Below are 27,848 nucleotides of genomic sequence, written 5' to 3'. Positions count from 1 at the left end.
TCCAGGCTAGTCTATCAGTCGTTGTTCCAGCCCCGAGCTCACGTCTGGGCAGATCTCCGGGGAGAGACTGTCTGCGTGTTTGAACGCAGCACAACCCAGGGCGCTAGCAACTGCCCTCCTGCTGCAAGGACTTAACTTCTGCCATGCTGCCCCACCACCATTGTGGAGAAGGAATTTCCCCCAACATAGTGCAGTCTGCAGAGGGAGCCCATCCCCGATCGCAAGGAGCCCAGCTGCCTGGCATCTCTGGGTTTCCCCCCCCACACACTTTGGGGCACCAGCCCCCCTCCCCCAGAGCCTCAGGCCCCATGCATCAGGGACAGATACTGGTTACATCAGGGGCAAGATGTTGCAAAAAGCTCCCCACCCACCCTCCGAAATGTTCGGCCTGGCTGTGAGCCTGGCTCACTCCTGCCAGGGCAGCTCCAGTCTCCATCTCCCCCCACCCCCCACTGGAGGGCCTGCAGTCCCTGCCCCTCCTCCCCCCACAGGGGCTGAGCTGCTGCTTGGATGGGTCATGTTCCTGCCTTAGCTTAAGTTGCTGCAAGAGCTTTGATCCCCAGGCTTGTCCTAGGGTCCTTCTAGAGGCAGTGCCCTCCCCGCCCACATTACTCAAATGCAGCCACCTCTGGAGTGGAACACAGCAGATGCTTTAACAGCGCACAGCAACACTGTGGCATGCATTTGGATGGTGACTTGAAGAATCCTCTGTCCTGCTACAACTGCAGGAATCTGACCAGCAAGTGGCTTACCAGTTCTATGTGTTTATTCATAAAATATCCTTGTACCTGGTTGCATTTATTCTAGAAGTCAGAATTAATAAGGCCACTGGGCTGGGTAATTTTACACAGAGGAGGGGGATGATTTCTTGAGGAGAAATTAAATCAAATGCAGGCCCCAGAAACCCCACGCAAAACACCCCTTCAGCCAGTCTTAGGGGGAATCACTCTTTATGACCCCAGAAAAGCTCCCTGGGGGAGCGGGTGCCTCTGCCCTGGTAGAACCCGAGTTCTGGAAGAACAAAGCTACCAGAAAAGAGCTAGTTCTAATAAATCATCCTGTGCTTTCCCACCTGCACCCACACAGTGCCCTGCAGGCCATGAGCCCCCAGCACAGGGCAGGCTGGTGCAAGCCTGGCAAGGCACAAGGGAAAGGCTGCAAGTTCCCCGCTGGGATGGGGTTTGCTCTGGGGTCCTGCTGGCAAGAGATGAAAGGGCCCAGTCCCTAGAGCAGCAGGACCCCAAGTGCCAGGATCTGGGTTACGCCTGCCCCATGGGCCAAGGGAAGGATGCTCTCGAGAGCATTACACGGCTGCACAGCCATCGCTGTGTCTGCCATGGGGGAGGCTGCCCTTGGGATTTCCATTCCGTCTTGTAGGCGTGGCTATGAGCCAGCATCCTCCCCCCCCTTTCCCAGCCTCAGCGTCACCCCACCCCCAAGCTCCCTGCAGCACCAAGCGCCAGAGCTCTGCTGCGGCCGGGAACCTGGGGCCAAGCTCATTTGACTTGCAGGCCTAGTCCCCCTTTCGCCATTGCCCTGTGGGGCCATTTACAGCCGTACAGAGCATGCCCAGCCATCAGAGCAGAATAGGAGCACCCCACACTGGTATCGACTGCAGGGCCCCCGGAGACCCCAGCCCTCCAACACCGGCGCAGGGCCCCCGGAGACCCCAGCCCTCCAGGTCTCTGGCTCCCCGCTGACCCATCTCATGTTACCCACCAGCAGGCTCCTCCCTGGGTGGGAGGTGGGGAGGAGGCTGAGGCTGGATCAGGAACCACTGGCTGAGAGGGTCCCTGAGCTCTCAGGGGAGGCCGGCCACGCACAAGAAGCTGGGTAGGTGAGACAGCCTCCACCCTGGAGTGGGGAGGGGAGCGGCTCGGCCAAAGCAAGCTGGGGAGATTGCCTAGAAGATGCTGTCCCCAGGCCGGCAGTGTGTGGGGCCCCTCCCTTGGCCCCTGCTCCACACCTCCCAACCCGCTCCAATGCAGGCTGAGAAGATGCTGATGAGCCGCCACCCCCAGCAAGTTACTCCTGCCCCTTCGGCGGGCAGAGACAACCAGGCAGCGGCCTCAGCCTGGCAGGTGTGGCCCAGCCGGGAGGCCGGTTCCGGATCTACACACAGCGGGGGCAGCTGGCGTCCCCCAGCTCGGGCAGGGGAGGAGATGGGCTAAGGGCAGCTCTGCGCCATCACCCAGGTGGACGCAGGGCAGAGAGCCATCAGGTGGGAACTCATCCCAGCCCCAGCACATGGCTTGTAGCCCACAGGGTCCTTTCCACGCAGGGGCCTGCAGGTCCTGGGGCCCGTTGGCCCTGCTACAGCTGTGGTTAGGAGGCTGCCAGGTACTGGTGGAAGTAGAGGCCAAAGAGGCTGGTGATCACTTGGCAAAGGGCCACCCACCACGTCAGAAAGGCGAAGAGTCCGCGGTAGAAAAGCGGGGTGAGGATGGCGCCCAGCACACCCGTGATCTGCGCCACTGTGGCCTGCATGTCCTCTCCTCCCTCCTCCTCAGCTGAGGGAGCAGTGGGCTGGGCCGGTGCAATGCCCACCACCGGGGAGACGGGTGGGGGTTCGGGGAACAGGCCCCACGAGTAGTCGCCTGCAAGGCAGAAGGGACAAGAGGGACTGGTGAGCGTGGGGGGGAGCCACCCCTGGCAGGGGCAGAGTGCACCCCTCTAGTCACAGCTAGCCCTGCAGGGACAGGTCCCTCCAGCTCCTCCCTGCAGCACCTGTCCTGTCACCCAGCTGTTGGGGCGTTTCCCGGCTCTGCTCAGCCCGCTGGAAACGGTGACTCAGGGCCTGGGGAGGCATGCCCCAGTTTACAAAAGGGCAAGGGACTGCCCCCCAGGCTGGCTCAGACCAGGGCCAGCACCAGCCACTGCAGGGGGAGGTGCATGACCTCTGCTAATGTGGGACAATCTGCTCTCCCAACCCCCGCAGCAGGACTTTGAACCTTCCTTCCAAGCTGGGTGTTTAGGGCCAAGGCACCCTTCCCCTGCCAGCCAGCCCCAGGTACAGGGACCCCAGTTCAGTCTGGGCCCTGGACACCTGCCCATCAGGTGGTGGCCTGAGACCCAACAAACTCATTTCACACGGGGCCCCTCAGCTGCAGTGGAGAGGTAACCAGGAAGAGCAGCTGGAGGCAAACGCAGCTCCGGTGACATGCTCCAAATCGCAGCCACGATCCTGATCCCTCAAGCAAGGCTCTGAAAGCCTCTCTGCCCCCACTCCTGGGGTGGCAAGTTGCAAAGGGCAACTCATCCCCTGGCCTGAGCCCGTCACCCTGGCCCAGCCGGCTCCCTACCCAGCGATTTGAGAAGCAGCGTGCAGTGCAGCGTGAGGATGATGGGGCCCAGGTACTGCAAGCTGACCACAGTGACGTAGCAGTAAATCCTCGTGACCTGGAAACGAGAGGGAATCAGCACAGAAGGGATGTGAGCAATGCAGGGCAGCACCAGACTGTGACTCCGGACGGTGACTCCGGACACCTGAGGCTCTACAAGCCTGGGCAAATCACTGCCCCTCTCGGTGCCTCTCCCATTGGCACCCAGTCCTGCCCATGCAGGGCAGGGACTGTCTCCCGGTGCTGGGCCTGGCAGGATGAGGCCCGCGGGGTGCTACTGTCAAACCCATACTAGAGGAGAGAGTCAGGAAGGAAAGACACTGAGAGGGAAGGGGCTGGGAAAGGAAACTTTGCCCAGCTGCTCTCTGCCCAAGGCCAGTGCTGTCTAGATTCTCGAGCGCGTTGCCCGGGCACCCATCTTGGACCTGGTGCTTACAGGGGGGACAGTTCTAGCTACAGCCAGGAGGGGGGAATCTCCCTGGAGCTGAGGGGCGCTTGGACCCAAGTCCCTATGGCCAGCTGAATGGAGCTGGTTCACAAGCCTCCGAGGAGGCGGGAGAGTGACTGGCTGCAGATTCTGGGCTGTTTGCACAGCAAGGAGCCTGAATCTGCTTTTTGCCCCAGCTGCCTGAGTTACTCTCTGCCCCGCGGGCGCCTACCCGGCGCTGGATCTCCAGGGCGGTGATGCGCCCAGCTTCCCTCTTCATCTGCTCCACCCAGCGCTCCGCCAGCTGGAGGTAGGCCTGCAGGTGGTGGTGCGTCATGGCCAGGCGCAGCAGGCAGAGGGCGACAATGGTCCAGAGGCGCGTGGAGTTGTAGGCAGCGTCCGACATGCTGGGGCAAGAGGACAGGAGGCCGTTAGCGTGAAGGGGGCAGAATTCACCTTCACAGGGCACAGCTTGGCCCGTGCCTGAACTGTACAGCAAGGGACACGTCAGAAACAGCAGGGGCTGATGGGAGTTTAGCCAGCACTGCCAGACAAGTCGGGGAGGTTACCGACAGCAGAACAGAGCCGGGACTCCTGGGCTCTGTTCCCAGCTCCGGGAGGACAGTAGGGTCTAGCAGTTAGAGGCAGGAGGCACCTGGGTGCCAGGACTCCTGGGTTCTATTTCTTGGCTCTACCAACCACTGACCTGTTGCGTGACCTTGGTGGAAAGTCCCTTCCCCTCACTAGCGAGGTTGATGTCACTGACCTCACAGGGGATGGCGAGTCTGATCTAATAAAGCACCGGCAGACACTGCGATGGCCGAGGGTAGCGCAGGGTACAGGATGGTTCTTTATCAAAGGCTGGACCCGTGTCTGCACCTGGTGGAAGGGGAGGGGAACAGACTTGGATACCCCCTCCCCCTTGCCTGCCTGCTGACTGCAGTGTCACACTCACATCTGGACTGTTTGCTTCCCCATGGGTGCATGAAGCAACAAGTCTCGGGAAATGGGCTTGATCCACATCACCACCGTGACCAGGGGTGCCAAGAAACTCGCGTGGAGCAGGATCCTGCCGGGGGGGAGGATAAAGAACTGGAGTCAGAGCCTGTCAGAGCCCAGCTTTCCCCCACCTCCGCCCCAGGGCGGCACCCTGAACCACAGGCTCCTGTCGACATTCACCTGAAGGCACCGCCAGCCATCCCCCTCCAGCAAGGGCCATGCAAAGCTCACCAGGAAAAGCAACACCCTCCAGGTATCTCAGGGGAGGGTTTTTTAGAGGGACAGAACCAGGTAACCTGGCCCCTGCCCTGCCCCCAGCATACAGTCAGCACCTCCACAGACCGGCCAAACTTATCAGAGGTCCATTTCCTGGCAGAGCTCCTCCCTCTACACTCCCCCAAGTGTCTGAATGATACCCCTGCTTTACATCTGCAAAGCACCTCCCATGCCACGGGGCTTGTGCGTGGCTCACATTGCTGCCATGCTGCCACCTCTGGGGTGGGGCAGTATCCAGGGGAACAGAGCTCCCCACCGGCTGTCAGACAGCAGCCAGGGGTGGCGGTCTTATGTCCGTCTCGCAGCTCACCCATAACTCTGGCTGCTTCACAGACAAGCGGGAGGTTACTCAACTGGGTCATTGGCCTGTCTGCAGCCATCTTCAGAGCGTCCAGGTGAGTCTGCGCCAGCCGCAGTCCCGGGAACGTCAGACACGCGCCAATGAAGGAACAAAGGGCCACCAGCCCCAGCTTGAAGGTCAGTTTGGTGATGGGAACTCTGCAAACATGGAGCAAGGGGTCATCGAGGGTCAGACAAGGCTACAACATGCTAATGGATAGAATTCAGCCTGCAGCAGGGTTAGCACAAGGACTGGGAAGGCTCTGCCTCAGGGACCAGCAGAGGAGAAAACACACAGACCTTGTGCCCTTTTTATGCTTCTATCTGATGGATAAAAAAAGGCCTGGAAAGATTCTCTCCACAATGCTAGCCTTAAGAGAATCTTTCCAGGCCTTTTTCACCCTGGTTTTCCCCAGAAGAGGATGGGTGGCTGGGGAACTATGACATCACAGAAGAGAAATCTGATGGGTAAGGTTTTTTTAATTCAGTCTTTGTTTCTGGTCTGGTTAGTTAACATTCATTTAACGCCAATGTCCAAAACACTCTTAGGAGAAAAATATTCTTTGTTAAAGATTCAAGCCCTCCCATATCTTCTGTTAAAGGCACTTTACATCTCTGAGACCTCCAAGAAATCGTCCAACAAAATTCCTGATAGTTCTAAGGTTAAAAAACAAGCAACAAAAAACCCCCATGAAAATAAAAATAATTCCCCCATGGAACTGAAATGCAACCACCTTACAGAAGGCTGCTGAACTGGTGACACAAATTGCTGGCGACCGGATCAGCTGCAAAGACTCAAAAAGCTCAACCCTCCCCCATCCCACGTGCTTTTCTATTATCTGCTCCGCCAGACTTACGTCCATTCCCATCCTCGCTGCTTTAAGAAAATCTCCAGGTTATCATTGACATTGGCAAGCCCTGCAGAAAACAGAGACGTGGGTGAGTAGGAGAGATTGTGTTGGAAGGGAAGAGGCGGCAAGTGATGGGGAAAGTAACGGTGTAGCTTTACTCCAATCGCTACAGCAGGTTCCTAAGAGTAAGTCACTAAGGGTGAAATGGTCAAAAGCACCTAAGGGCTCATCAACATGGGAAAGTTATACCAGTATAAGATAGGGTGTGAATTTAAACCCCTGCAGTAACACCAGTATTTAATCCCCTGTGCGGACACCCTGAATCCAGTAAAGGGGCCTTTTTAAAGTTTAGCTTATGCTGTTTTGGAAGTGGTTTAAACGGCTTTGGTGTGCTTTAAGAGAGCCAGCGTACGAATGAACTATTCCAGCAAAGCGCTGCTCATGTGGATGCAGCCGTACTGGCAAAGCTCCGCTTCGTCCCGACTTGCCCAAACCACCCCCCGGAGCACAGCGTTACACCGGTACAAGTGCCGCTATGCCTGAGTGCGCTGGGCCCACCCTGGGAGCGCTTTGATTCAGCAGAGCGCTTCCCGACATGTGTGACTCTGGGCCTTAAAGCGACGCACATGCACAAGTGCTGGCGAGATCCCTCAGAGTGCAAGGAGCTGGCTCGGATAAAATATTTATTTATTTGTCTGTTTAAGGGGTTGTAACGAGTTGGGTCCCTTTAAGAGGGCCAGTGGGGAATCAGAACCACAAAACCCACAGACTGAAAGCAAGCGCATCCCACCCTCCAGCCCCCTAAACGGCTCATCTGGAGAGGGGTTTTGGAGTCAGTTTTCTGCACAGCACCAGTTAATTGGGCCGAGAGATCCTGATCCCTTGTCACTTCCCCCGATGTAAATCAGGAGTAACCCCATTGCTGTCAGGAGACATCCCCGGCGATAAGCGAGAGCAGAATCAGGCCGTCTCCTGCGAGCAGTTGCTGGCTCCCAGGAACCACACACCAGTCAGACAGCCCTTCCTAGGCTCCTTTGCCATCCCAGCAACGCGGCTGGCCAAGGGTGACAAAAGCCAGCAGTAAAAGTAATTATCCAGCACGTAACTAGACAAGAGCAGGGGGGGATTCAGAGCCCACAGTGGTACATCACTTCCCATGACCTCATTGCAAAGACTGGGGGGTGGGGTGGTCCTTTGGCAGGCTGCTCACAGCTGGGTCCAGAGCCATGTCCAGGGCAGGCCTGTGCGCTGTTCAGCAATCGAAAAAGGGATGGCCAGTATGCACCCAGTCCAGTCTCCTGCAGTGGCTAGTACCAGTTGCTTCAGAGGAAGGCACAGGAAACCCAGCAGTTTTGGGATAACCTGTCTCCAGGGAATGTTCCTTCCTGACCCCTGCTACTTAGCGTTGGCTCATGCCCTGGAGCTTGGGGATTTTTAGCCCTTCTCAACCCCTTGGGGTTTTTTAACCCTTACTGCTATAACATTACATAGTCTTGTCCTCCACATTCATCTTTTTGCACAAAATCCCACTGAGCTCTTGGCCTCAGCGCTGTTTTACAGCAGCGAGTTCCACCAGCTAATTGTGTATTGCACGGGAAAGCACTTCCCTTTTATCCATTTAAAGTGGCTACCTGAGCTGCATCATGGTGCTAGGGGCATTAGGATGGGGTTAGCTGACTGAGTTAAGGGTTAACCCGCACCGACGCCAGGAGAGAGATCGGGGTTAGCCAGAATGGGTTGGCTCATCCCAAACCAACTGCAGCCGCTTTTCTTAGTCTAGACAACCCGGCTGCGACAAACAGGGGTCTAACAGTTTAACGTGCATGGGGACAGGTTTATATTACGATGGCCAAACAGGGCAGATTTCCTGCCACACACTCGCATCTACCATAGACTGGGATCATTCACAGAACAGTGCTATGCACGACCCACCCCCCCGTACATCTGAACACATGGAGGTAACAGGGGCCCCCATCCCACAATCGGATCCAGAAGCACAGACCCGCAGGAGCACGCTAGCATGGTCACTGCATGCAGACGCATCCCCCTGCCACAACCACATTTGCAGACGGTTCCAACCACAACTGTTAAGCCCGTGGGCAGCCCGGCTCATCCCTACTAAGGGATCTGCCATAGTGGTGCCCAAATCCACCTGTCCGCCCAATCCTCAGCTCCCTCCCTGAACGTGGCCCCAGCCCCACCGCTCGCTGACCCGCGTCGAGGCCAAACTCCAAGTAGTCCTCCCGCACGACCAGCACCACCATGGCAATGAGGAGGAGGAAGAAGGCGAAGGTGAGGCAGACGGAGCGCTCGCCCCCCTCCTCGGAGCGGAAGTAGTGGTGCATCACCATGAAGAAGACCTTGCTGCAGGCGCAGGGGGGGTTGGTGTTAAAGAAACCAGCTGGGCTTGGCCTTGGCCTTTACATTGCCCCCGTGCCCCCAAACGCTCACTGAACAGACTTCTCACCCCAGGGGACCCACTTGGTGGCTAAAGAGAGTTCTCCCCCTTCGGACGGCTCCTGCCTGCTGGCCCAGGACAAGGCCAGCTTGCTGGGCCTCGATGTAACTCCTCATGGAGAAACGTCTCCCTCTCATGTGTGGGCACTGCCGTGGGCATGGCTGGAGGCCTTGGCAGAGATGCCAAAGGCTGGGTGGGCCACGGAGAGCAAGCTGCCCTCTTGGGCCTGACAGTGAGCCCCCCCCAACAGGGACGAGGAGCAGCGCTCAGGTGTGGGGGGAAGTGTGTATCTGAGCCTCAGGGAACGTGGAGCCGGCCCCTTTCACCAGGGAATACAAACCAGTATAAAACCAAACACACGCCTCTGTCTAGTCACCATCTGAGGGCTGGGAGAGACCCCGGGCTGCAGCTGTCAGGAAGGCCCTTGTAGTCATTGTGATGAGAGACCAGCTGCGTCACTCACTCCGTGTGCAGCCTTGGGCAAGGCACTTAGCCAACCTGGGCCTCAGTTCTCATCTGTAAGGCAGGGAGGTGAAGCCCCCACCCCCTTGGTCTACCTATGGGGCAGGGGCTGTCTCTTAGCACAGGCCTAGGGAGCAGCTGGCACAATGGGCCTCCAATCTCGTTGGGGGGGGGGGGCTCCTGTAACAACTCCTCACTGGGGTCCTTGCATGTGAGGGAAACACAATCAAAGCAACAGGTGGCCCAGCCCAGGGAGGTTTTGTCACCCTGTCTTACACACTGGAGCCTGATCCCAGGGCTCACTCTCTGTCACGCTGGCAGGCTCTCAGAAGCACAGCCCGGCACCCCCAGCCCAGCCCCTGCTAGCTATGAGGGACAGGGCGAGCCCAAAGGGGATTCTCCCCTCTCCATTTGGGTGACCACAGCATAGGCAAGGCTGACTTGGCTGCCAGCAGCCCCTCTCAGGTGACTCCGGCAGGGAGGGGTTTAGAGTGCCGCCTCCTGCCAAGGGGAGAATCGGGGTGATCCTTCCCCAGGCCCACCAGCAGCCGGCTCTGCCCACTGGGGTCCCAATAGGGCCCAGAACCAGCCACACTGGGCGTGGTTCATTTCTGCAGCATCTGTCACATGTTCTGTACCAACCCCCGGCCCTCAGGTCCACATCTCACCCCAGGAATGGCTCCTGCCTCAGCCTGTAGGGGAGAAAACTCTGGGTAGGGGGGAAAAGGGGTTCCCCGAACAATCTGGACCTGGGGCGTAATGCTTTGTGCCTACTGCTGAGGTTAAATACGCTGCATTAGGGAGGCTGCCTGGCTGTTGTATCCACCTCTGGCCACATGCTCTGCAGGGAAGAGCTGCCCGCGGGTGAGGCGGCCAGATCTGCTGGCTGTGCACGGTCGATCTACCGGGTGCCGCAGCCCGGGACCAGGCCGGAGATGGGGAGAAGCGTCTGACTGCACCTGAGGAGAGAAGGCCTAAGGGGTTCACTCAGAGGGACTCATTGGGGTGTCACCTACTGGCAATGGGGTGATTATGGGTAATAAAAGGAAACAATTAAGGCCTTTCTTTAGGGTCCCCAAGCCAGGATTTGGTTCCCCACCCCCATTAGCAGCCAGGCCCCAAGGCTCGGGCCGTTTTGCCAATCCCCGGGTGCCCTGTATCAATCACCTGCAGTGAAAGGGGAGGGACAGGCAGGCTCACGTGGCGCTATGTAGATGTTCACATAAACCACCGGGGAGCGGGCCAGCTGCCCTTTCAATGGGGATAGACAGCCGTCCCTGCTTTACAGCAGCCTGTAAAAGTGTCCGGGAGCCCTTTCATCCATACAGATTGCAGCCGCCACGGCATGAGCACCTCGTAAAGCATGCACTTCATCAGGCCCCTGCCCGGTTCACGGTGGGGAAGGCTCTCATTACACAGCTTTATAACTTGTCAGGGAGCTGTTTATAAGTCCATAAATTAAGCCATTCGGCCTTAGCTAGGCTTCTAATTGAAGAGGATGGTGGGTTTCTTCCCCCGTTATTTTGCCTGTCACTGGCAGCCTTACAGAGCAGCCTGCACTGCTCTGAGCAGGGGGCGAGATGAACAGGTCAGCTGGATTCAGGCATGGCCTGCCCGTGGAAGAGAGGATCTTAGAGCTGATCCAAAGCCATCCAGACGAGAACAGCTCCGGGGGTCCATCATGCAGGGACCCTCTTCCTGTTCTCGGTGTGCACGGCGCTTGGCACAAGGTGGTACTAGCCATGCCTGGGACTCCTAAGTGCTACGGTAAATAAATAACGGGGATTCTACCCCTTGCTCTGGGAGGCTCACCCACAGTCTTTGGCCAGGTACTTACACAGCCCTCGTCACTGCAGGATCTGAGCACATGGGAGTCATTCCTGGATTCAGCCGCCCCGGCAAGGCAGGGGGACGCCTCCCCCTTTTTGCAGCTTGGGAGCCTTGCCTCGCGCAGACCCAGAGCCTTGTCCGAGGTCACGTAGGGAGCCTTCAGCCAAGCCAGGAACTGAACCAGGTGTCTCTTGTATCCATTAGATCGTCCTGCCTCCCCATCATACTCCCTGTATCCCCCGCCATCAGGGTCACTTTCCTGGCTCCCAGCCCCGACAGTCCCTCTCCCTCCAGTCCCTGGCACATGGTTAGGGAAGCCTGTTGCCAGCTCCCAAGGCGGAGCAGGCAGGGTAGGAAAGGAAGGATACATGGAGAAGAAGACTGTAAGCAGGCACCACAGGATGCCAATATTCATCTCCTTCCGGGGGTCCACCAGGCAGTAGTAGCCTTCAGTGAAGAGGTAGACGAGGGTGGAGTAGACGGCAAAATCCACAAACCACTGGTACTCCAGGAAATAGCGCAGCACTGGGAACGGGCAGAGATACACGGGGCTGTCACCACCAGCCAGTGTGCAAGAAGCAAGCTCACCCTGCCCACCCACCCCCTGCAGCAAGGTGTGTGTGTGTGTGGGGGGGAGCGGGGGAGGGCAGTGAGGTATACTTCCCTAACTGAACTCTTTGGCCCTCGTAGGGCCACTGGCCTGAACAAGGGCCCTGAGAATCAAGATTCCTGGGTTCTGTAACAGGTTCTGGGAAGCGACTGGGGTCCCGTAGGTTAAAGCGGGGGGGGGGGGGGGGCGACTTGTGAGTCAGGACTCCTGGGGTCTATTCCCTGGCTCTGCCATAGAAAATTCAGGTCAGTCACGCCCCCCTCCCTATCCCATAAGCCTTCAGCCACTGTGGTGATGGTCACAGACTGACTCTGGTGTGTGGGAATTACCAAGAGCATCCACTGTGGTTATTGGGGTGGTCTCCAAATGCAGGTTGATGTCCTTGGGCACTGACAGGGGTTTATCCTCTGTGACCCCGTTCAGCCTCCTGCAAGAGAGAAACAGGCTCAGAATGGCAGGAACAGAGCACAGCGAGGGTGGACAGCAGCCCATGGAGCTGGAATTCAGGCTCCTTGCCTCCACCGTTGGTTGTATCCAGCTGCTGTCACTTACCTTGGACTTAGCCCTCGTCGGCACATAGATTTGGTTCTGGTAGAACTAGGTCAGTTAGGGCAGTATAGTTATACAGGTACAATGCCTTGTGTAGATGCATTTACCCCAGGATAAAAGCGTCTATCAGTATAACTCAAAGGTTCTCAAACTTCATTGCACCACGACCTCCTTCTGATAACAAAAATTACTACATGACCCTGGGGGGAGGGAGGGGGAGCCTGAGCCCACCCAAACCCCAGGTGGGGACCTGTAACCTGAGCCCTGCCACCCAGAGCTCCCCCTGCCACCCATGCCCTTGGGCTTCAGCTTTGGCCCCAGGCCCCAGCAGTCTAATGCTAGCCCTGGTAACCCCATTAAAACAGGGTCGCGACCCATAGTTTGAGCACCATGGATATAACTTATTCCCCTGCCAGCACACTTATCCAGACACAGCTGCGTCCACACTCACAGTGCATGTTGCACTGCTTCAGCTGGACCAGTGTCGGTAAAGCAACAGAACTTGTGCGTCTAGACAAGGCTTGAGACTGATGGGGGCAGATGCCACCTTTTCGGATGGGTGTGTGCGCATCTTGTGCCACGGGTCCCCGATCGGAGCCTCTGGGTGCTACGGTTATTAAACCCTAGGTCCACCCCCCTGCCCTGACTGCTCACCAGACCATCTCTCTCCACAGATGGGGGCAGGTTGAAGAAGTCAGGCCTGGAAGACAAGAGGCCTAATTTGCACTTCAAACCATCCCATCATCACCCCCAATAACAAAGCATGGACTGCAGGGGATCCGCTCACCGGTCTCGCTTGGCCTTGGGCTTCTGCTTCCCTGCCAGGGCGTACAACTCCTCCTCCGAAGGGTGCTTGTAGCGATACAGGCTGAAGGGAGGTACAAGAGGGGGTCAATGATGGGACAAAATATAAACAAACAGCTGGGGAGAGTCAGAAATGTCTGATTGGAGGAGTGAAAACCAGCAACACTGCAGGCGACTGGAGAAGGGGCTGCAGGTCAGGGTTGCAGGACGTTGGCAGGGCTGTACAGGGGAGGGTGCTGAGAGTTGGGATGTGGTGCACAGGCAGAGCCGGGTGTGTATGCTGGCGGGAGCTCAAGGCAGGAATAGCAAAGGGGTGGGGATTGAGGGGCAGCGTTTGAAGGAAGAGATGCAAAAGTAGAATGGGGGCAACGATTTGGAGCTGGCTGGAAAACCTCTTGTACCTGCCGTTGCAGAGCAGCCAGCGAGCGAAGGAGCAGTGCGGGGACAACCTCTGCATGATGCTCGCCGTAAGCAGGCTCACTGCCAGCTGCACCCCCAACACAGCCTGGCAAGGAAACGAAGACAATCAGAACCGTGAAGTCAGCAACAGGGCTCCTGCCCATCACAGCGCGTCCTCTGAGCCAGAACACCCCTGCCCAGATTCCCGGGCACATGAACGAGCGTTCAGTGGCTTTTCTGTCCAAGGGATCGTCTGGGTTTTCCAAAGCTATACTCCACATGGCCGGTGCTCTCTGAAACCCAGCTGAGTGCAGAGGGCCTATGCTAGGCGCAACATGGGACTTGGTGCACAGAGGTTTGTGTAGTCCCGTGACCACCCCCCGGTTCCAGTCAGACATGAACTTCTTAGTCCTGGTGCCTCCGGAAGGACTTGTTTAATTCAGAAAGTTGGGGCCCAAGCAGATCCTTCCAGGATTCAAACCTGGCTTTTGACGGGAGCCTGCATGTTTCAAACCCGACGCAGAAACCACTAAGCGGCAGCACCACGGCACCCAGGACAGCGAGGTCAGGGTGCTGCTGTACCTCTCTTGCAGAGAACAGAAAGAAAAAGACCCTCTAACAATCAGCGGGAGACATGAGACACGTCTGCAGACACTCTGCAGCCATTTCACGCTGCCCGTAAGGCCTGGAAACCAGATACGGATGCCGCCCCTGCAGCAGCAAAGCCTTCCAAAGCCCCAGAAAGGGCACCAGGCGAAGTCCTATTTATAGGAGCAGGAAGAGCAGCCCAGATACTCAGCATCTTCCTGGGGCCCAGGCCTCCTCCCCCGCCAGTGGGTTTCATTCACCAGTGAAGAGCAGCCACTGCTCTGGGGCAGGGAGCTTTTGGGTCTGGTAAAGAGCTGGGGAAGGGCACTGGTGTGTGTGTGTGGGTTAGGTTACCAGGGGCGGGGGGGCAGTAGGGTGGGTTAGGTTACCAGGGGCGGGGGATGGGAGGGGAGCAGGGGCTTTAGGTTACCCGGGGCAGGGTGTGTGTGTGGGGGGGTCAGGTTACCCGGGGTAGGGTGTGGGGGGCAGTGGGGGGGGAGGGTTAGATTACCTGGGGCAAGGTGTGTGTGTGTCGGGGGGGACAGAGCCAGGGGCAGGTTACCCAAGACGGGAGGGGACAGGGGGGTTGGGGGAGATTACGTTACCCAAAGCAGAGGGGGATGGCAGGGGGGTTAGGTTACCCAAGGCAGAGGCGGGTGGCAGGGGGGTTAGGTTACCCAAGGCAGAGGCGGGTGGCAGGGGGACAGGGATTAGGTTACCGGGAGGAGGGAGGGTTAGGTTACCCAAGGCAGACGGGCGGGGATCAGGTTACCCAGGGCTGGGGGGAGGGAGGGTTAGATTACCCGGGGCGGGGGGGGAAGCAGGGGGGTTAGGTTACCAGGGGGTGGGGGGGGTAGATTATCCGGGGCGGGGGGGTAGATTAGGTTACCAGGGGGCGGGGCGGGGGGGTAGGTTACCCAGGGTGTGTGTGGGGGGCTAGGTTACCAGGGGGCGGGGCGGGGGGGTACTTACCTAAGGCAGACGGGCAGGGATTAGGTTACCCGGGGCGGGGAGAAGGGGGGGGGCTGGCTAGGTTACCAGGGGGCGGGGGGGGTAGGTTATCCAGGGCGGGGGGGTAGGTTACCCAGGGGGCGGGGCGGGGGGGTAGGTTACCCAAGGCAGACGGGCAGGGATTAGGTTACCCGGGGCGGGGAGAAGGGGGGGGGCTGGCTACGTTACCAGGGGGCGGGGGGGGGGTAGGTTATCCAGGGCGGGGGGAGGATTAGGTTACCCAAGGCAGACGGGCAGGGATTAGGTTACCAGGGGGGCGGGGCGGGGGGTAGGTTACCAGTCCCTAAGGTTTCTAACCGGCTGCCTAGGCCCCGCTACAACGCAGCTGGCGGGCCCCCGCCGACCGCTCTCCTGCGCAGAGGCACGCTCCCGGGCTCTGCCAACCCAGGGCCAGTTTCCAGCGCAGGCCCCCCGCCAGCCCCGCTTCGCCCCTCGCCCCCCGGCCAAGCCAGGGCTGCTCCCAGCTGGACTCACCATGCCGGGGCCGGGGCCGGGGCCGGGGAGCGCGCCCGAGACCAGCCGCCAGCTGCCTGCAGCGAGCCAGCGCACGGAACGCCGCCCTCCCCACAACCAATCACAGGCCGTCCTGCAGGTGACTGCCAGCGGCTCAGCCAATGATAGGGCAGTCCCCGGGAGAAGGGCGGGTCTTGACTCCGGGCACAGAGGTGCTTGGGTCAAGGCGGCCCCGCTCCTCCTCTCCCACCTGGTTCCGGTTCGCAGGGGTCCGGCGCGTTGCATGTCGGGATTTGTAGTTTTTGGCCCCCCCCGTGCGTCACGCTTCTGGAGCCAGTTGGCTTCGGCCGCCTCCAGATGTGTCCTGGGTGGGTGACCCTGCCCCCCACCTGGCTGCCGGCTCTCCAGATGTGCAGTGGGCGGGCGACACTGTAGCAGCTGGCTCCCGCCTCTCCGGAGGGGTCTCTGATGTACTTTGAGTGGGCTTTAGAACTTGGTGACCCTCGTTAAATAATAATTAATAATAATTAATTACAACCCGATGCCGTTAAAAGGCACCGTTCAAATTGAGGATCCCCAAGCGGCTTGGAAACATCAATGAAGTAACTCTCCCATTCACCCCTGGTGAGACAGGGCTGGGTTATTTATTCTATGATGAGTTATTAGTATTCCCATTTCACGAGGGACGGAGAGGTGAAGTGACTGACCTCAGCGTCCCTTGCGCCAGCCGCTCCTCAGCACTGACCAGGGATATGAACCCGGGAGGCGCAGAGCCTGGCACGGTAAAGGGGGGGCGGGTGGAGGGAGAGAGGCAAGTTAGCACTCCCACCCGTGTGCATGTTCACGAGGAACGTGAGGAGTTTGGCCGCCCTCGTTTCGCTGCCTGTCAGGCTGGTGGTCCCAGCGGCTCTCCCCAGGCAGCCCAGGGATGTTGAGTCTTTCGCTCTTCAGCATTATAAGCCTCTTCAGGGTCATGCTCTAGGGTCAGCCAGTGTAACCTTTCTGGTGGCCAGACTGCATCCGGGTACCCAGCAAGTGCATGGGCAGCAGATCTATCAGCTGAGCCAAAAGGGAACTCCTCCAGCCCCAGGCTGAGTTGTTCGCTACTGGGAATCCCGTACGCCTGGCCAGGCTGGCTGCTACTCTGCTTCTAGCATGGAGTCCTCTGCCCTTGGGTTCAGCTGGTAGGAGCTGTGCTGAGCTGGTCTTGCCTGTGGGGTTGCTCCCCCCCAGGCTAAGCTTAGGGACTGCTCAGCTGGCAGGTGTGTCTCCAGGTTGAGCTGGTAGACGCTGCAGTGAGTCTGTGTAGCTGGAAGCCCCTCTTCGTCTCTGCAGATTGGACCCTGGGCAGCATGCCTCGAGACGCAGGAACTTTTGCATGCCTCTCTGCCTAATTAACAGTAAAGGGGCTCTGGGCTACTCAGCTGGCCTAGCCTGGAGCAAATCAACCATGAGTTGTGAGAGCTCTGGGCGAAAACCAAAGAGATTCCTTACACTCGAGATGAAATCCCGAAAATGCCTCTCAGCAGCCGTACCAGCCCGCTCTGCTGATGGACTCTGACAGGAGGTTGCTAAACAAAGAGCGGTGGGTGCACAGTGCAGACAAGCGCACACGCACCACCTTGCCACAGACACACCCTGTGCAAACACACAGACACAGCTACACTCCAGCCTCACAGGGCACAAATGGGTGCACACACACCCCCATACGGCACCCACACACTGGGCAGGCAGCAGGCATGTGCGCACAGACACACATGGTATTTGCAGGTACTGCTCACACCCCATTGTGTCCCCATCCCTGAGCATCCCAGTATAAACTGGAAGCCACATTTAGGGATCAGAGAAAGGCCAGAGTTCCTGGCCTTCCAGAGAGACAGCAGGATGGTGGCTTGGACTCTGGCCAGGGGGCAGCAGGAGGGATTTAGCAGAATGCTTACAAGCTATGATTCTGCCCATGTGCTTTGGAAATGACCATACTACCTGGGTTCCCCCATCCTCCGTAAAGGACTAGAGAGACTCAGGGACTCATGCCCCCTGTGCCCCTAGATTCCCTTCTCACCCACAAAATGTTACCAAAAATGCTTGAAAGGCAGAGTTAACTGTGCATCTCTGCTCTGGGCGACTGAGGCCGGGCCAGGCTGCAGGGCCAGTCACAGCTTCAATCCTGGACCAGGTGAGCAGTGCTGGCTCTTTGGTGTTATGAGTTAGTTTGGTCTCAGTCCAGTTCTAGAGGGCAAGTATCCCTGAACCGAGCTGGAGGCAGAGACTGAACTCCTCTCTCACCTCCCAGCTTGTAGGGGCATCCCTCTGGTTTAGGGGTGAATCAGACTGGCAGGGTAGTGTGTCGGGTGCGGGAGCTTCTGCCTGTGTCATACCCAGAGATGGGCTTGATTCTCCATTGCATTGCATTTTGTGGAATCATTAACACTTGTGCAAAGTGGGCATGAAACACTTGTGGTTTACATCCACTAATGCAAATGATTGCCTAAGGTGCAGGGCAATGGAGAACCAAGTCCAGAAGAATCAAGTCTCTGGGGCTGCCAGGTTGAGCCCTTTCCCCGGGACTAACAAAAATATTAACCTCCAAATCAATTAACTGCTTGGGTGGCGGGTGCTGGATTTGCAGCCTGTGGCCCTGACTGTCTGGGGTGCTGTGTTGGAGAGTCCTTTCTCTCTCTGAGCAGGACTCCGGGCCGTTTAATGGGGAGAGGCTGCCATATGTCATTTTTTAAATATGCGAATTTCTGTCATATTTTATGCCTCCTTCCCCCAGCGTTACCTTGAGATGGGAGCGACAGTGCTTCAGAACGGATGGTAACAATCTCACCCGTGCGCTGTGTCCTTTTGCCCAAGTCTTCCTTGTAAGATAAATGGGTTCCCTGCCTGGATTTATCCTTCCATTACCGCCTGACGGCATTTATGTCTCCTAGGAAGAGCATGAAAAGGGTTGTGAGGATGATGGGGTGTGTGAAAGCAGAACAGAGAGCTCCTAGGGCTGCACAGAGGGGCCTCCATTTAGTCAGACTTACCCCAGAACTGGTTTCCTGACCTCCACAGAGGGGCACCTGTGTAAACAGAACTTCTGCAGGGCAAGGGAAGACATTGGCGTTTACAATGCCGGACTCCTGGGTTCCATTCAGCTAAGGCAGGCGAGTGCAGCTGGAGAGGCGAATGTGACGCTTGGACTCCTGGAATCTATTCCTAGGACCAGGAGAGGAGTGAGGCGAGACACTGTGTTAGAGCGGGGGAGGCTGGGATTCATGTCTCCTGGGTCCTAGTCCCAGCTCTGGGTGGGGAGTGGGGTCCAGTAGTTAGAGCAGGGAAGGCTGGGAATCAGGACTCCTGGGTCCCAGTTTAAAACACTTTGAAAGGGCCTGATTTTCAGAGATGCTGAGCACCTACAGCCCCCCACTTACTTCAGCTGAGACCTTAGTCCTAGAAAGCTTGATTGGATTGGCTCTGCCGTGTTACAAGCTCTCATGAATTTCGTGCTTTCCCTAAAGCCCCAGCTTTTGGAGTCATGGGGTGAGGGGAGACTCTGGGCTTTCATTAAAAAGAAGGAAGTGTCTCACCTGCCTGGCTGCAGAGGCAGGCTTGCTAACGCGACTCCGAACGATCCACATGAAGAACCCCGACATTGTTATTTCCCCTCCAGAATCTTGTGATTTTTAAGCCAATCTCATGATCGTCTTGGGGGCTGGGGCGCCTTGCGTCATCTCGCTACAGCCATTGGGCACGTGGGGGTCCGTCCGGGCTGTTGCTTGCCTGGCCTGTGCCATGAATATTGCCATGGATATGAGTCCCCCTTAGAGGCCAACAAGATGCTCCTTTCCCACTAGGTGTCGCTTCTAACCTTCCCTACCGTGCCTGGGCCAGGGTGGGCAGGGTGCCTATCTCCAGAGTCCTGCAGCCTGCAGGCCGTGAAACTGCCTCCCGGGATGGAACTGCCCGAGGAGTGGATGGGGGGTGGGGGGGTCTCCCAGATTATTCCCCAGCTCCATTATTTTATTTTCCTAAATTCCATCTCAACAGATAATGGCCGCTGGGAAATGGCTGTGGATCAGCTGCCCCAGCCCCACGTGGGGGGATGGGTGCTCAAGGAGGAGAGCCCTTTCCCAAGCTGGGGAGGGGGTTGGATGGGCAGGCGTCATTTTGTCCTCTCTGCAGTACGGGGGGCGGGCGGGGGGGTGTCACTTTATGGTGCACAAGGAGGCGGGGGTGCCCAGTCCACCCAGTGGGAGAAAGGTGGCCAGCATGGTGGTGGGGTGTGTGTGTGTTTAAATGCACTGGGGGGCAGGATCTCAGCAAACCAGGCAAATGGGGAGGATGCACAAGGCCGGGCCTGCAGCTGCTGGGAGGACGCGGTACCTGCACTCTTCTCTGGGCCGGAGCGGGGAGCAGGCCAGGCGCCCAGCCTCCCCTGGTCTGACATCTCCTTGCAGAGCTGGCCGGCCAGGAGTCCCCCGGGGCTCCCAGGGAGCGTGCCAGGACCGAGTCCCTCTGCGGCCATTCCAGAGCTTGCCTGCTCCGGCGGGAGAGGGGCGTGTGTATATTGGGGGGAGATGCCCAGGGGCCCTCTCAGGAGTGGGAATGCTGTGCTGTGAGGTGGCAGCTGTGGAGTCCTCCGAGCCGGGGGAGTCTGGGGGGCATCATGGGTCGTTCGCCGCACCCTGCTTCCTGTCTCGGTGCCGACTTCGCCCCAGCAGTGTCTGCTTCGCTGCCTGCTCCTGCCGCCCTGGGTGTGTTCAGAGAGCAGGCCGTGCAGCCCATGCTCCATGAGCAGGACGCCTGGGTTCTAGCCCCAGCCCTGGGAGGGACCGGAGCAGGGGAACAGGCCTGGGAGCCAGGATGCCTGGGTTCTATTCCTTTCTGTCCAGTTTGGGTCAATTGTTCTTACAGCATCTAATCTCTTTAGGTAGTTCAGCGGCACCCATCGCTGTGGTATCAAGGTGCCACGAGCTGCCTGGGAGGTGTTCTGCAGAGGACGTCGCTCCTGGCCATGCTGTCTCCAGGAAGGGAGGGGCCTCGGAGCAGGAGGTGTTTCTGCAGAGCCTGCTGAAGTTGGCCATGCTCGGTTTAGCCCAATAGTGAATTCTTGGTGCGTGTGAGAGAGGAAGTTGGATCAAAATCAGTTCAGCAATTTTTGAGTGACGTGAAAGGGGAAAATCCTTCACGGCTGCATGCGTCCCAGTCCGAATGGTTGTGCTTGAATCACTCCAGGAACACTGTGGACATGTCAGACTTGGCTTGTTGGCATCATTTGCTTCGGGGGCGGGGGTGGGGGGGAAGAAAATCAAGCCATGTTTGAAGGGAATTAGTTCAGCTGCGGCGCTGTACATGCTGAGTGTACAAATCAGCTCTTCTGTGCATGCCCCTTCATACATTTCAATAGGGATTTTTTTTTTTTACCCATGTGTTTTAAAGGATGTCTCTCGTAAGGTAAGGGCAAATCTGTCAGTTCTTCCAGCCCCAGTCCCATGGAGCATCTGAGTGCTGCAGGGCTGTAGCTCTTTTGGGGTTCATTGGTGACATTGTCACCCGCATTGTCTCACATCCACCAGATTCCTTCATGTCTTAAATATGCCCCCCCCAACTCCCTGGAAATGTAATGCAAAAACACAGCCTGAATGTAACAGTGATGCTGACAAATCAAGCAATCGAATGTCAAGACAGTTAAAATGTCTCCTGCAACATCAACCTGCCCTGTAGCATGGTCTGCCTCCTTGTTAAATATAATCCTTAATATACAGCTGGGAACTGAGGCACAGAGGTTAAGTGATTTGCCCAAGGTTACACAGGGAGTCTGTGGCAGAGTAGAGAACAGAATCTGAGCTGGGTGCTTAACACCCTTAAACTCCTTTGACCACCCCAGCCTTTGTCATGAGTTAATGCAAGCCATAAAATTTAGACTGGCTAAGTAACAGGACTGGGTTAACCTGGTGGGAGAGGCAGCCTGTCTGGAATCACTCGACTTTCAGACATGCTATTCCTCCACTTTAGCATTGCCTTGACATGAGTCTTTGTAGTTCAGATATGATCCCGGGCAGACGGAAGCTAACGGCAGAGGGAACCTAAGCCCTGGATAACTGACACCTGCAAATCACTAAATAAGTTGACCTAGTGACTAATGTCTTAACGGTATCTTTGGCATGGAAATGACTGTCAGGGGCAGAGATTAAACTTCCTTTAATTACTCCATTTTGTAACTGAGCTGCTGGGGGGAAAACTTCAAACGCAGGTTTGGAAGTTTTTGATCAAAAGGAAAGTGATCCTAGCAGGACTTCCCCAATTTGTCACTTGCTACCTGGCCTTTTGCCATCAGAGTTCTCACCTGGGTTGCTCCAGGTTCCCCCCGGTACCTCAATCTATAAACAGGCTGCTCCCCTCCAACCCTGCCCCCCAGGCCCTTCCTGTGTCTATCGGGAGTGGAGGGAGGATCATCCTAGGCAGCAGGATGAGTACAGAAGGGCCTGGAATCCCACTCCTCCCCGTAGGTACCTTTTATCTCTGACTTCTTTTAGGGGCTTTAGCGCCAGGGAAAGATGGTGACAGCTCTGAGGAACCAAACTCCTCCTTTGGCCTGCAAAGCTGGCAGTGGCAGGGTGAGCTCCCCCTCCCCCCTGCCCTATGCTGCCCTCCTGCCAAAGGAGGGGTCTAGCCGAAGCATGAGAGGGGTGCTCACTCTCAATGTGCTGGGACTGTGGTGCTGGTTTTGTGATGTGGCCCCACTAGGATCGGGACAGGGACCCAAGCTGCCCTTTTCCTAGAGGGAGCTGGGGCGAGGGGGTGCAGGCAAAGCGGCTGCAGGGAGAGGGCATACAGGGGAAGCCCGTTAGAGAGGGGTGCATTCAGCCACCCCTGGGAGCCTGCTAGGGCCGTTTTGAGTTGCATCATGTGAATTTCAAGTGCAAACGCCGAGGCCTGAGCTTTGCACAACGGCAGAAGATTGCTCATGTGCTCTGGGAAAAGGAACTAAGCAGAATGAAGAGGGAGGTGACTGACCGAGAAGAACCACGCGCCAAAGCATGACGTAGTCTGCTCGTCACCTCCTGTGCTTTGCCAGACCTTCCAAGACCCCTCGTCCGGACCTCACTGGGTGTTTATTCAGCGCTGAGAATCAGAGTAGCTGAGTGTCTCTCTATAGCCACAGCAGCCACTGGATATGTACCCCCAGCAGGCGGCAAGGGGGTGGAGTCCGTGGAGTGGGCATGGTGGCACGCTGAATTCAGCGGGGTTGCCGGGTGTCTCGGGAGTATCAGAGAGAGTCTCCTGCCAGGTATTCTGCCATTGTGAGTTTCAGCTGCTTCTCTATCGGGCTCTGCTTCTTCTGCTTATTTTCCAGTTCAGGGGTGCTGCAGAACATTCCAGGCGGAGACCCATCCCGTGGCCAAACGCACGAGGTACAGCCAGGCAGAACCCGGCGCCCTCCAAGCTGCCGAGGTACCAGTGACGTCTAGGCAGAGGCCCTGCCATGCTGCTGACTGTCCCAGTGGAACACCAGAATGAAAGAGCTGCGTCCAGGTAGAGGCGCCGGGGCTGCTGCTGAGTGTGCCAGAGTGTGTCCCACTGATGGCAGTGGAACATTAACAGCGGACGATTCCCCAGCCCGTCTGCGAAGGGCCAGCCGAGGAAGGGTTAACCTCCATACCTCTCTAAAAGCACTTGGTGGTGGTAGGAGACAGGAGCGACTGACAATACAGCCCCTGTTGCCAGGGAAATCACTTCCTTGGCATCCACATGTTCTGCACATCTGTCTTCCTTTGTCTCTGCTCCTTGCAGGGGCTGTAGCCCTGTGGAGTGCAGATGAGGAGGGCGGGAAGCCTGTTTAGGACACTTACGGAAGAGGAAGTGCCTGGAGACAGGGACACAGCTGGGGTCTGTGCTAACGCAGCACTCTGAGCCCAGGGACTCGGGCATTGGCAAGCTGCCCGGACGGGCAAGTCAGCTAGTCCCTGTCTCTCTCTTTGGCTCAAGATGGGTCAGTCAAAAATATTAGGTTTCAGAGTAACAGCCGTGTTAGTCTGTATTCACAAAAAGAAAAGGAGTAAAAAAATATTAGTTATTTCTTTCTATGTAAAGACACCAGCCAGTCACCTACAAGAATTCCCTTCTGCCTCTGCCTCATCGAGGCAGCAGCCAGTCCCCCAGAGCATTTTGGCAGCGTGCCTGGAAGGTTACCACATATGGACGGCCTTCTGGACCCAGGGGAAAAGCCCGGGCCAGATCCTCAGCTGGTGTGACTTGGTGGCGCCCCCTTGATTTTAACAGCACAAGGTGCTGACTTCCGCCAACGAAGGGACTGGCCCGTAAATTTAAGTTTAACAGCTGCACCTGTGCAACCAGTAACGCTGCCAGCCAGGCTCTGATCCAGCATGTGCATACTTTGCTCCCGTAGGTATGACTTTCAGTGGGATTGCTCACATGAGTATAGATCTCCACAGGCTTGTGTGTTTGCAGGCTTGGGCCCTGCAGTGCTATACTTTGCTGGGCGCCTTTAACAGTAACTGCTGATGGTAAAGAGTTACTTACACTAATGTTAATCAGCAGGATATTGCAGGCCATGAAGTGAAGCCAATTCCTGAGCAGAAGAGATGATCTGAGACACGGTCTCACTACCCAGCTCACATGCCACGCTCCAAAGTGAGGAAAAGGCACTGGGTGGATTGAACTGATTCCTTTCTTGCATCAACGTAACCAGTCCTGTGTCGAAGAGACAAATTCAAGCAGCTACAGCTGAGTATCGTCGTCAACCAGCAGCGTGGGTCCTAGTGTAGCGCTTGGTATTCACAGACCTGGCCCAACCCGGAATTTCTGCTGCCCGAGGAAGGGAAGCGTTCACAGACCTTTCCCCTACACACCTGGCCAGAGTTTGGGGGTCTGTAGCAGCAGTCAAGGGTAACATTTCAATGTCACATTTTGGCTCAGCTCCCTTTGCCGGCAAATTCCCCTGCAGTTTGGTGCCATTAACACGTTCAGCCTCACGTCTGGCTTGTGAGCTCGGCAAGTGTCCCTGGCACCCCTGGGTTACAGAGGCAGGTTGGAGACACTGAGAATTTTCGGACGGACTCAGCACCTTGCAGCCGCTACTGGCAGCAGGAGCTCATCGAGTTCCTGGTCCTCTGGCTACATCATGCAGCTGCCGCAGTGACCACTCAGGGCCAGGCTTGCCAAGGTATTGATGTTTCTAATCTGTTCAGCAGCTTTGGAAAAACCCCTTAAGCACCTACTTGCATTTTTAGACTCCTAAATACCTTTGAAAAATCTGTCCCCAAATGACCTTCCTAACAGCGCAAAGGATGTCCTTAGCAGACCCAGGTCTTGAACCCAGCCCTCCTGACCTCAAGGTCTGTGGTTAAGGCACTGGGCTAAGCAGAAGGAAAAAGCTACGTCCCCAGCCAGGAAACACAGTGTAAATTGTGGCCTAGTGGCCTGAATTAGAGGCTACCCTTAATAAAAATAAAACCAACCTTACAGTAACAGCAACCCCTAACAGCCACACACCTGTGTTTTGGGTGATTAGAGTACATTGTCTTAGGGGTCAGGACTCTTGGGTTCCATCCCTGACTGTGCCACATCACCTTGGGCAACGCCTGTCCCCACTGTGTGCCTCAGTTTCCCCATATGTGAAATGGGATGTCATGATACTGACCCACCTTTTTAAAGCACTTTGGGACTCTGGGAGGAAAAGCGCTGGAGAGGCACAATGTGTTTGTGTTGTTATTGTAGGGGGAGGACGGACTGGGACTCGGGAGAGCCGGCTTCAATTCCCAGCTCGGCCACAGCCTCTCTGTGTGACCTTCATTCAAAGATTCCCAGGTGAGACGGGACCGCTGTGACCATCTAGTCTGACCTGTGGTATAACACAGGCCAGAGACCTGCCCCGAATGATTCCTTGAGCAGATCTGTTAGGAAAACATCCCGGCTTGATTTAAACATCGTCAGTGATGGAAAAGCCACCATGAGCCTGGGTAAACTGGTCCAAGGTTTATTTGCACCATTAAAAAGAGATGCCTTAGTTCCATTTGTTCCCCACATAGCTACTTATAGCCTGTGATCAAGTCGCCCCTTTAATCTTCTCTTTGTTAAACTAACAGATTGAGCTCCTTGAATCTATACGTTTTCTAATCAGTCTTGTGGTTCTGCTCTGAACCCTCACAATGTGCCAACAACCTTTAGGCCTGGACACAGGATTCCATCTGCGGTCACACCAGTGACAAATACAGAGGCCAAATACATGCTCTACTCCTACGGGAGATTCTCCTGTTTGCCCCGCCCAGAATCTCATTCATTCTTTTGGCCCCAGTGTTGCACTGGGAGCTCATGTTGGGCTGGGCAAATCGCATAGTGCTCTGTGCCTCGGGCCTCCAGCTGTAAAATGGGGATAATAATTCAGTCGTGTCTCTGTGGAGTTTAAATCCGTCAGGCCAGGAGCTGTCGCTGTGTCTGTGTGTGCCCGGCACAATAGGGCCCAATCTTGGCAGGGGCTTTGCGAAGCAACGGTAATAACGATAGTGTCACCCAGAGCCGGGCCACCGCACAACTCTGCCTGCTGCTCCTGAGCCCCTCCCCTCCAGGGTCTCCGGCGCACTTTGGCTCTAAGTACACAATATACACAAAAGGTTAGTTGTGTGTCCCTGGAACTAATTCAAGGGCCTTGAGAACCCAGCGGCTCCTAGACGGTGTCGAATTTCATTTCATATGAGACAAAAAAAAAGAAAAAGAAAGAAAAAGATGGATGCTTAGGCTCACCCCTCCTCCCTGGTCACTCCCCGCCCCCCATGACACAAAAACCCCTTTGAGAATTGATTTTACAGCTCCCCTCTCCTCCCACCACAATTCATAAATTAGCATCAACAAATGGAAGCCCCACAATGGCCCCTTGTTGGTGCCCTCGTAAGTTACTAGATTAACGAGGGATCCCCCCATCCCCATGGCCCTCCCGGCATGGCCCTGGGAGAAGGTGTTTAAGGGCTGGAGACAGAGTACCATGGAAAGCAAGGTATCTGTGCAGGGTGTGTGTGTGTGGGGGGGCGAGGGCTGAAGTCTCTGTTCCAGGGAGCTCCTAGCCAAGTTCAGCTCTGTTTTGGCACGGAGCAGAGGCCATCCAAGTGGCGTCTTGGGCAAGACGTTCCCTTCCAGCGCCCAGGCACTGAGTGTCATCGCGGGCTTCATCTTCTGGCAATAAGGACAGTACGGAAAGCTCCCTGTGTGATAGGAATGTGGGGGGTGGCGTTTCCCGCACTGGCCTGCCTGGGAGGCAGCTCCCCTAAGAAATCAAGAGCCCTCGCTGTGTTCAGACATCCCTCTGCGTGCTCAGGAGCAAGGGGTTATCGGCTGGCTGGTGTGGCTGGAATGGGGTATGGGAGGTTCCAGGAATACCGAAGGGAGAGAGGGAGCCAGGTGATGAGCTGAGCTGAGCTGAGCAGAGAGGGAGCCAGGTGATGAGCTGAGCTGAGCTGAGCGTGGCGTGCAGCCTGGCCCGGGTCAGCAGCAACTGAGAGTCACGGGCGCCTGATCCACTTGGTGGCCTGTGAGACATGAGTTTAGGGAGTCCAATCCAGTTCCTGTTCACAGTCCCAACTGGTCCTCTGTGGGCAGCTGCATCAGAGAACAAGAACTGAATGGGTCTCAAAGACCGAACTTCCCCTCGCCCCATAGCCAGGTGGTCCCTGCCAGGGATGCCAGGGGTACAGGGTAGGGGTGTAGCTTGCTCGGCTGCTGCCCGTTCCATCCCTGCCCTGCAGAGAAGCAGAATCCCCCGTTCCAGGACTGTGCCACGATGGAATAAGAGCCCCCATCCCTGGAGAGGAGGCAAGCCTGGCGTGCGGGAGCTTTGCATACTTAGCTGAACAAAAAGGGCCAGGAATCCTCCCTGACTTCCAGGGCTTTACATCCACTCACACCTGGGCCCGTGCTCTTCAGCTGCTCAGCCCACCCCAGCCCATCCCAGCAGCCTCTTCCCAGCTCCTTCTCCACCCCTAGATCTCGCATTGCCCCTGCACCTGGCAGGCTGAGCGCCGGCCTGGCCCACAAGCCCATTCACCCAAATAAGTTTTCCATTTTGCACAAAGGCTGGGCTGGGGCGGCGCCTGGCAGTGTCTAGCCGTGCATTACATTGCCCAGGGTTCCCTCAGAAATCACTTGGAGTTCATGCTCCATTGAGCAGCTGGCTGTATATATTTTCTGTGTTGCACTTTTAGCATGACAAAGGGAGAGGGCCTGTGAACTCCTTGCTCTTCAGACCTCTCCGCCGTGTCCCCTGGATGGACCCTCCCCCACCTTGGTTAGCATAACAAACCGACACACTCCCTCAAAGCCAGCGTGGACTCCCTCCCAACCCGTCAGCAGGGTCATTTAATAGATAGCTCAATATTTGGGAGTCTGGGCTGCTTTCCCCTCCCACCCATGGGGGCTTTTTAGCATTCTCAGACAGGGGCCTTGTATGGGA

At 56.8% G+C, this 27,848-nt stretch overlaps 1 protein-coding gene and 1 long non-coding RNA gene across 3 annotated transcripts; both read right to left on the bottom strand.

Moving 5' to 3' along the window:
- Positions 1-744: 744 nt before the first annotated feature.
- TMEM161A (transmembrane protein 161A) lies at positions 745-15,897 on the bottom strand. 2 transcript variants are annotated; one of them, XM_084614462.1, is made up of 12 exons: positions 15,419-15,897; positions 13,348-13,451; positions 12,930-13,010; positions 11,923-12,020; positions 10,991-11,508; positions 9,980-10,112; positions 6,240-6,300; positions 5,398-5,541; positions 4,724-4,837; positions 4,001-4,175; positions 3,303-3,399; positions 745-2,597 (listed from the first exon to the last, which is right to left on the bottom strand). In XM_084614462.1, the coding sequence occupies exons 1-12, from the start codon at positions 15,680-15,682 to the stop codon at positions 2,326-2,328; spliced, it is 2,061 nt and encodes a 686-aa protein (XP_084470588.1). In that variant the 5' UTR covers positions 15,683-15,897; the 3' UTR covers positions 745-2,325. The 2 variants fall into 2 exon arrangements, with proteins under 2 accessions (XP_084470588.1, XP_084470589.1); XM_084614463.1 differs by lacking the exon at positions 9,980-10,112 and adding an exon at positions 8,446-8,597 and having other exon boundaries at positions 11,352-11,508; positions 15,419-15,874.
- A 2,269-nt stretch (positions 15,898-18,166) lies between these two features.
- LOC311512968 lies at positions 18,167-19,088 on the bottom strand. Its single transcript, XR_014709624.1, has 3 exons — positions 18,973-19,088; positions 18,430-18,601; positions 18,167-18,326 (listed from the first exon to the last, which is right to left on the bottom strand). It is a non-coding gene; the product is annotated as an uncharacterized lncRNA (long non-coding RNA).
- Positions 19,089-27,848: the final 8,760 nt, after the last annotated feature.

Source organism: Lepidochelys olivacea (assembly GCF_965140295.1).
Source record: "Lepidochelys olivacea isolate rLepOli2 genome assembly, chromosome: 25".
Lineage (NCBI taxonomy): Eukaryota > Metazoa > Chordata > Testudines > Cheloniidae > Lepidochelys > Lepidochelys olivacea.
This window is presented reverse-complemented; position numbering and strand designations above follow the sequence as displayed.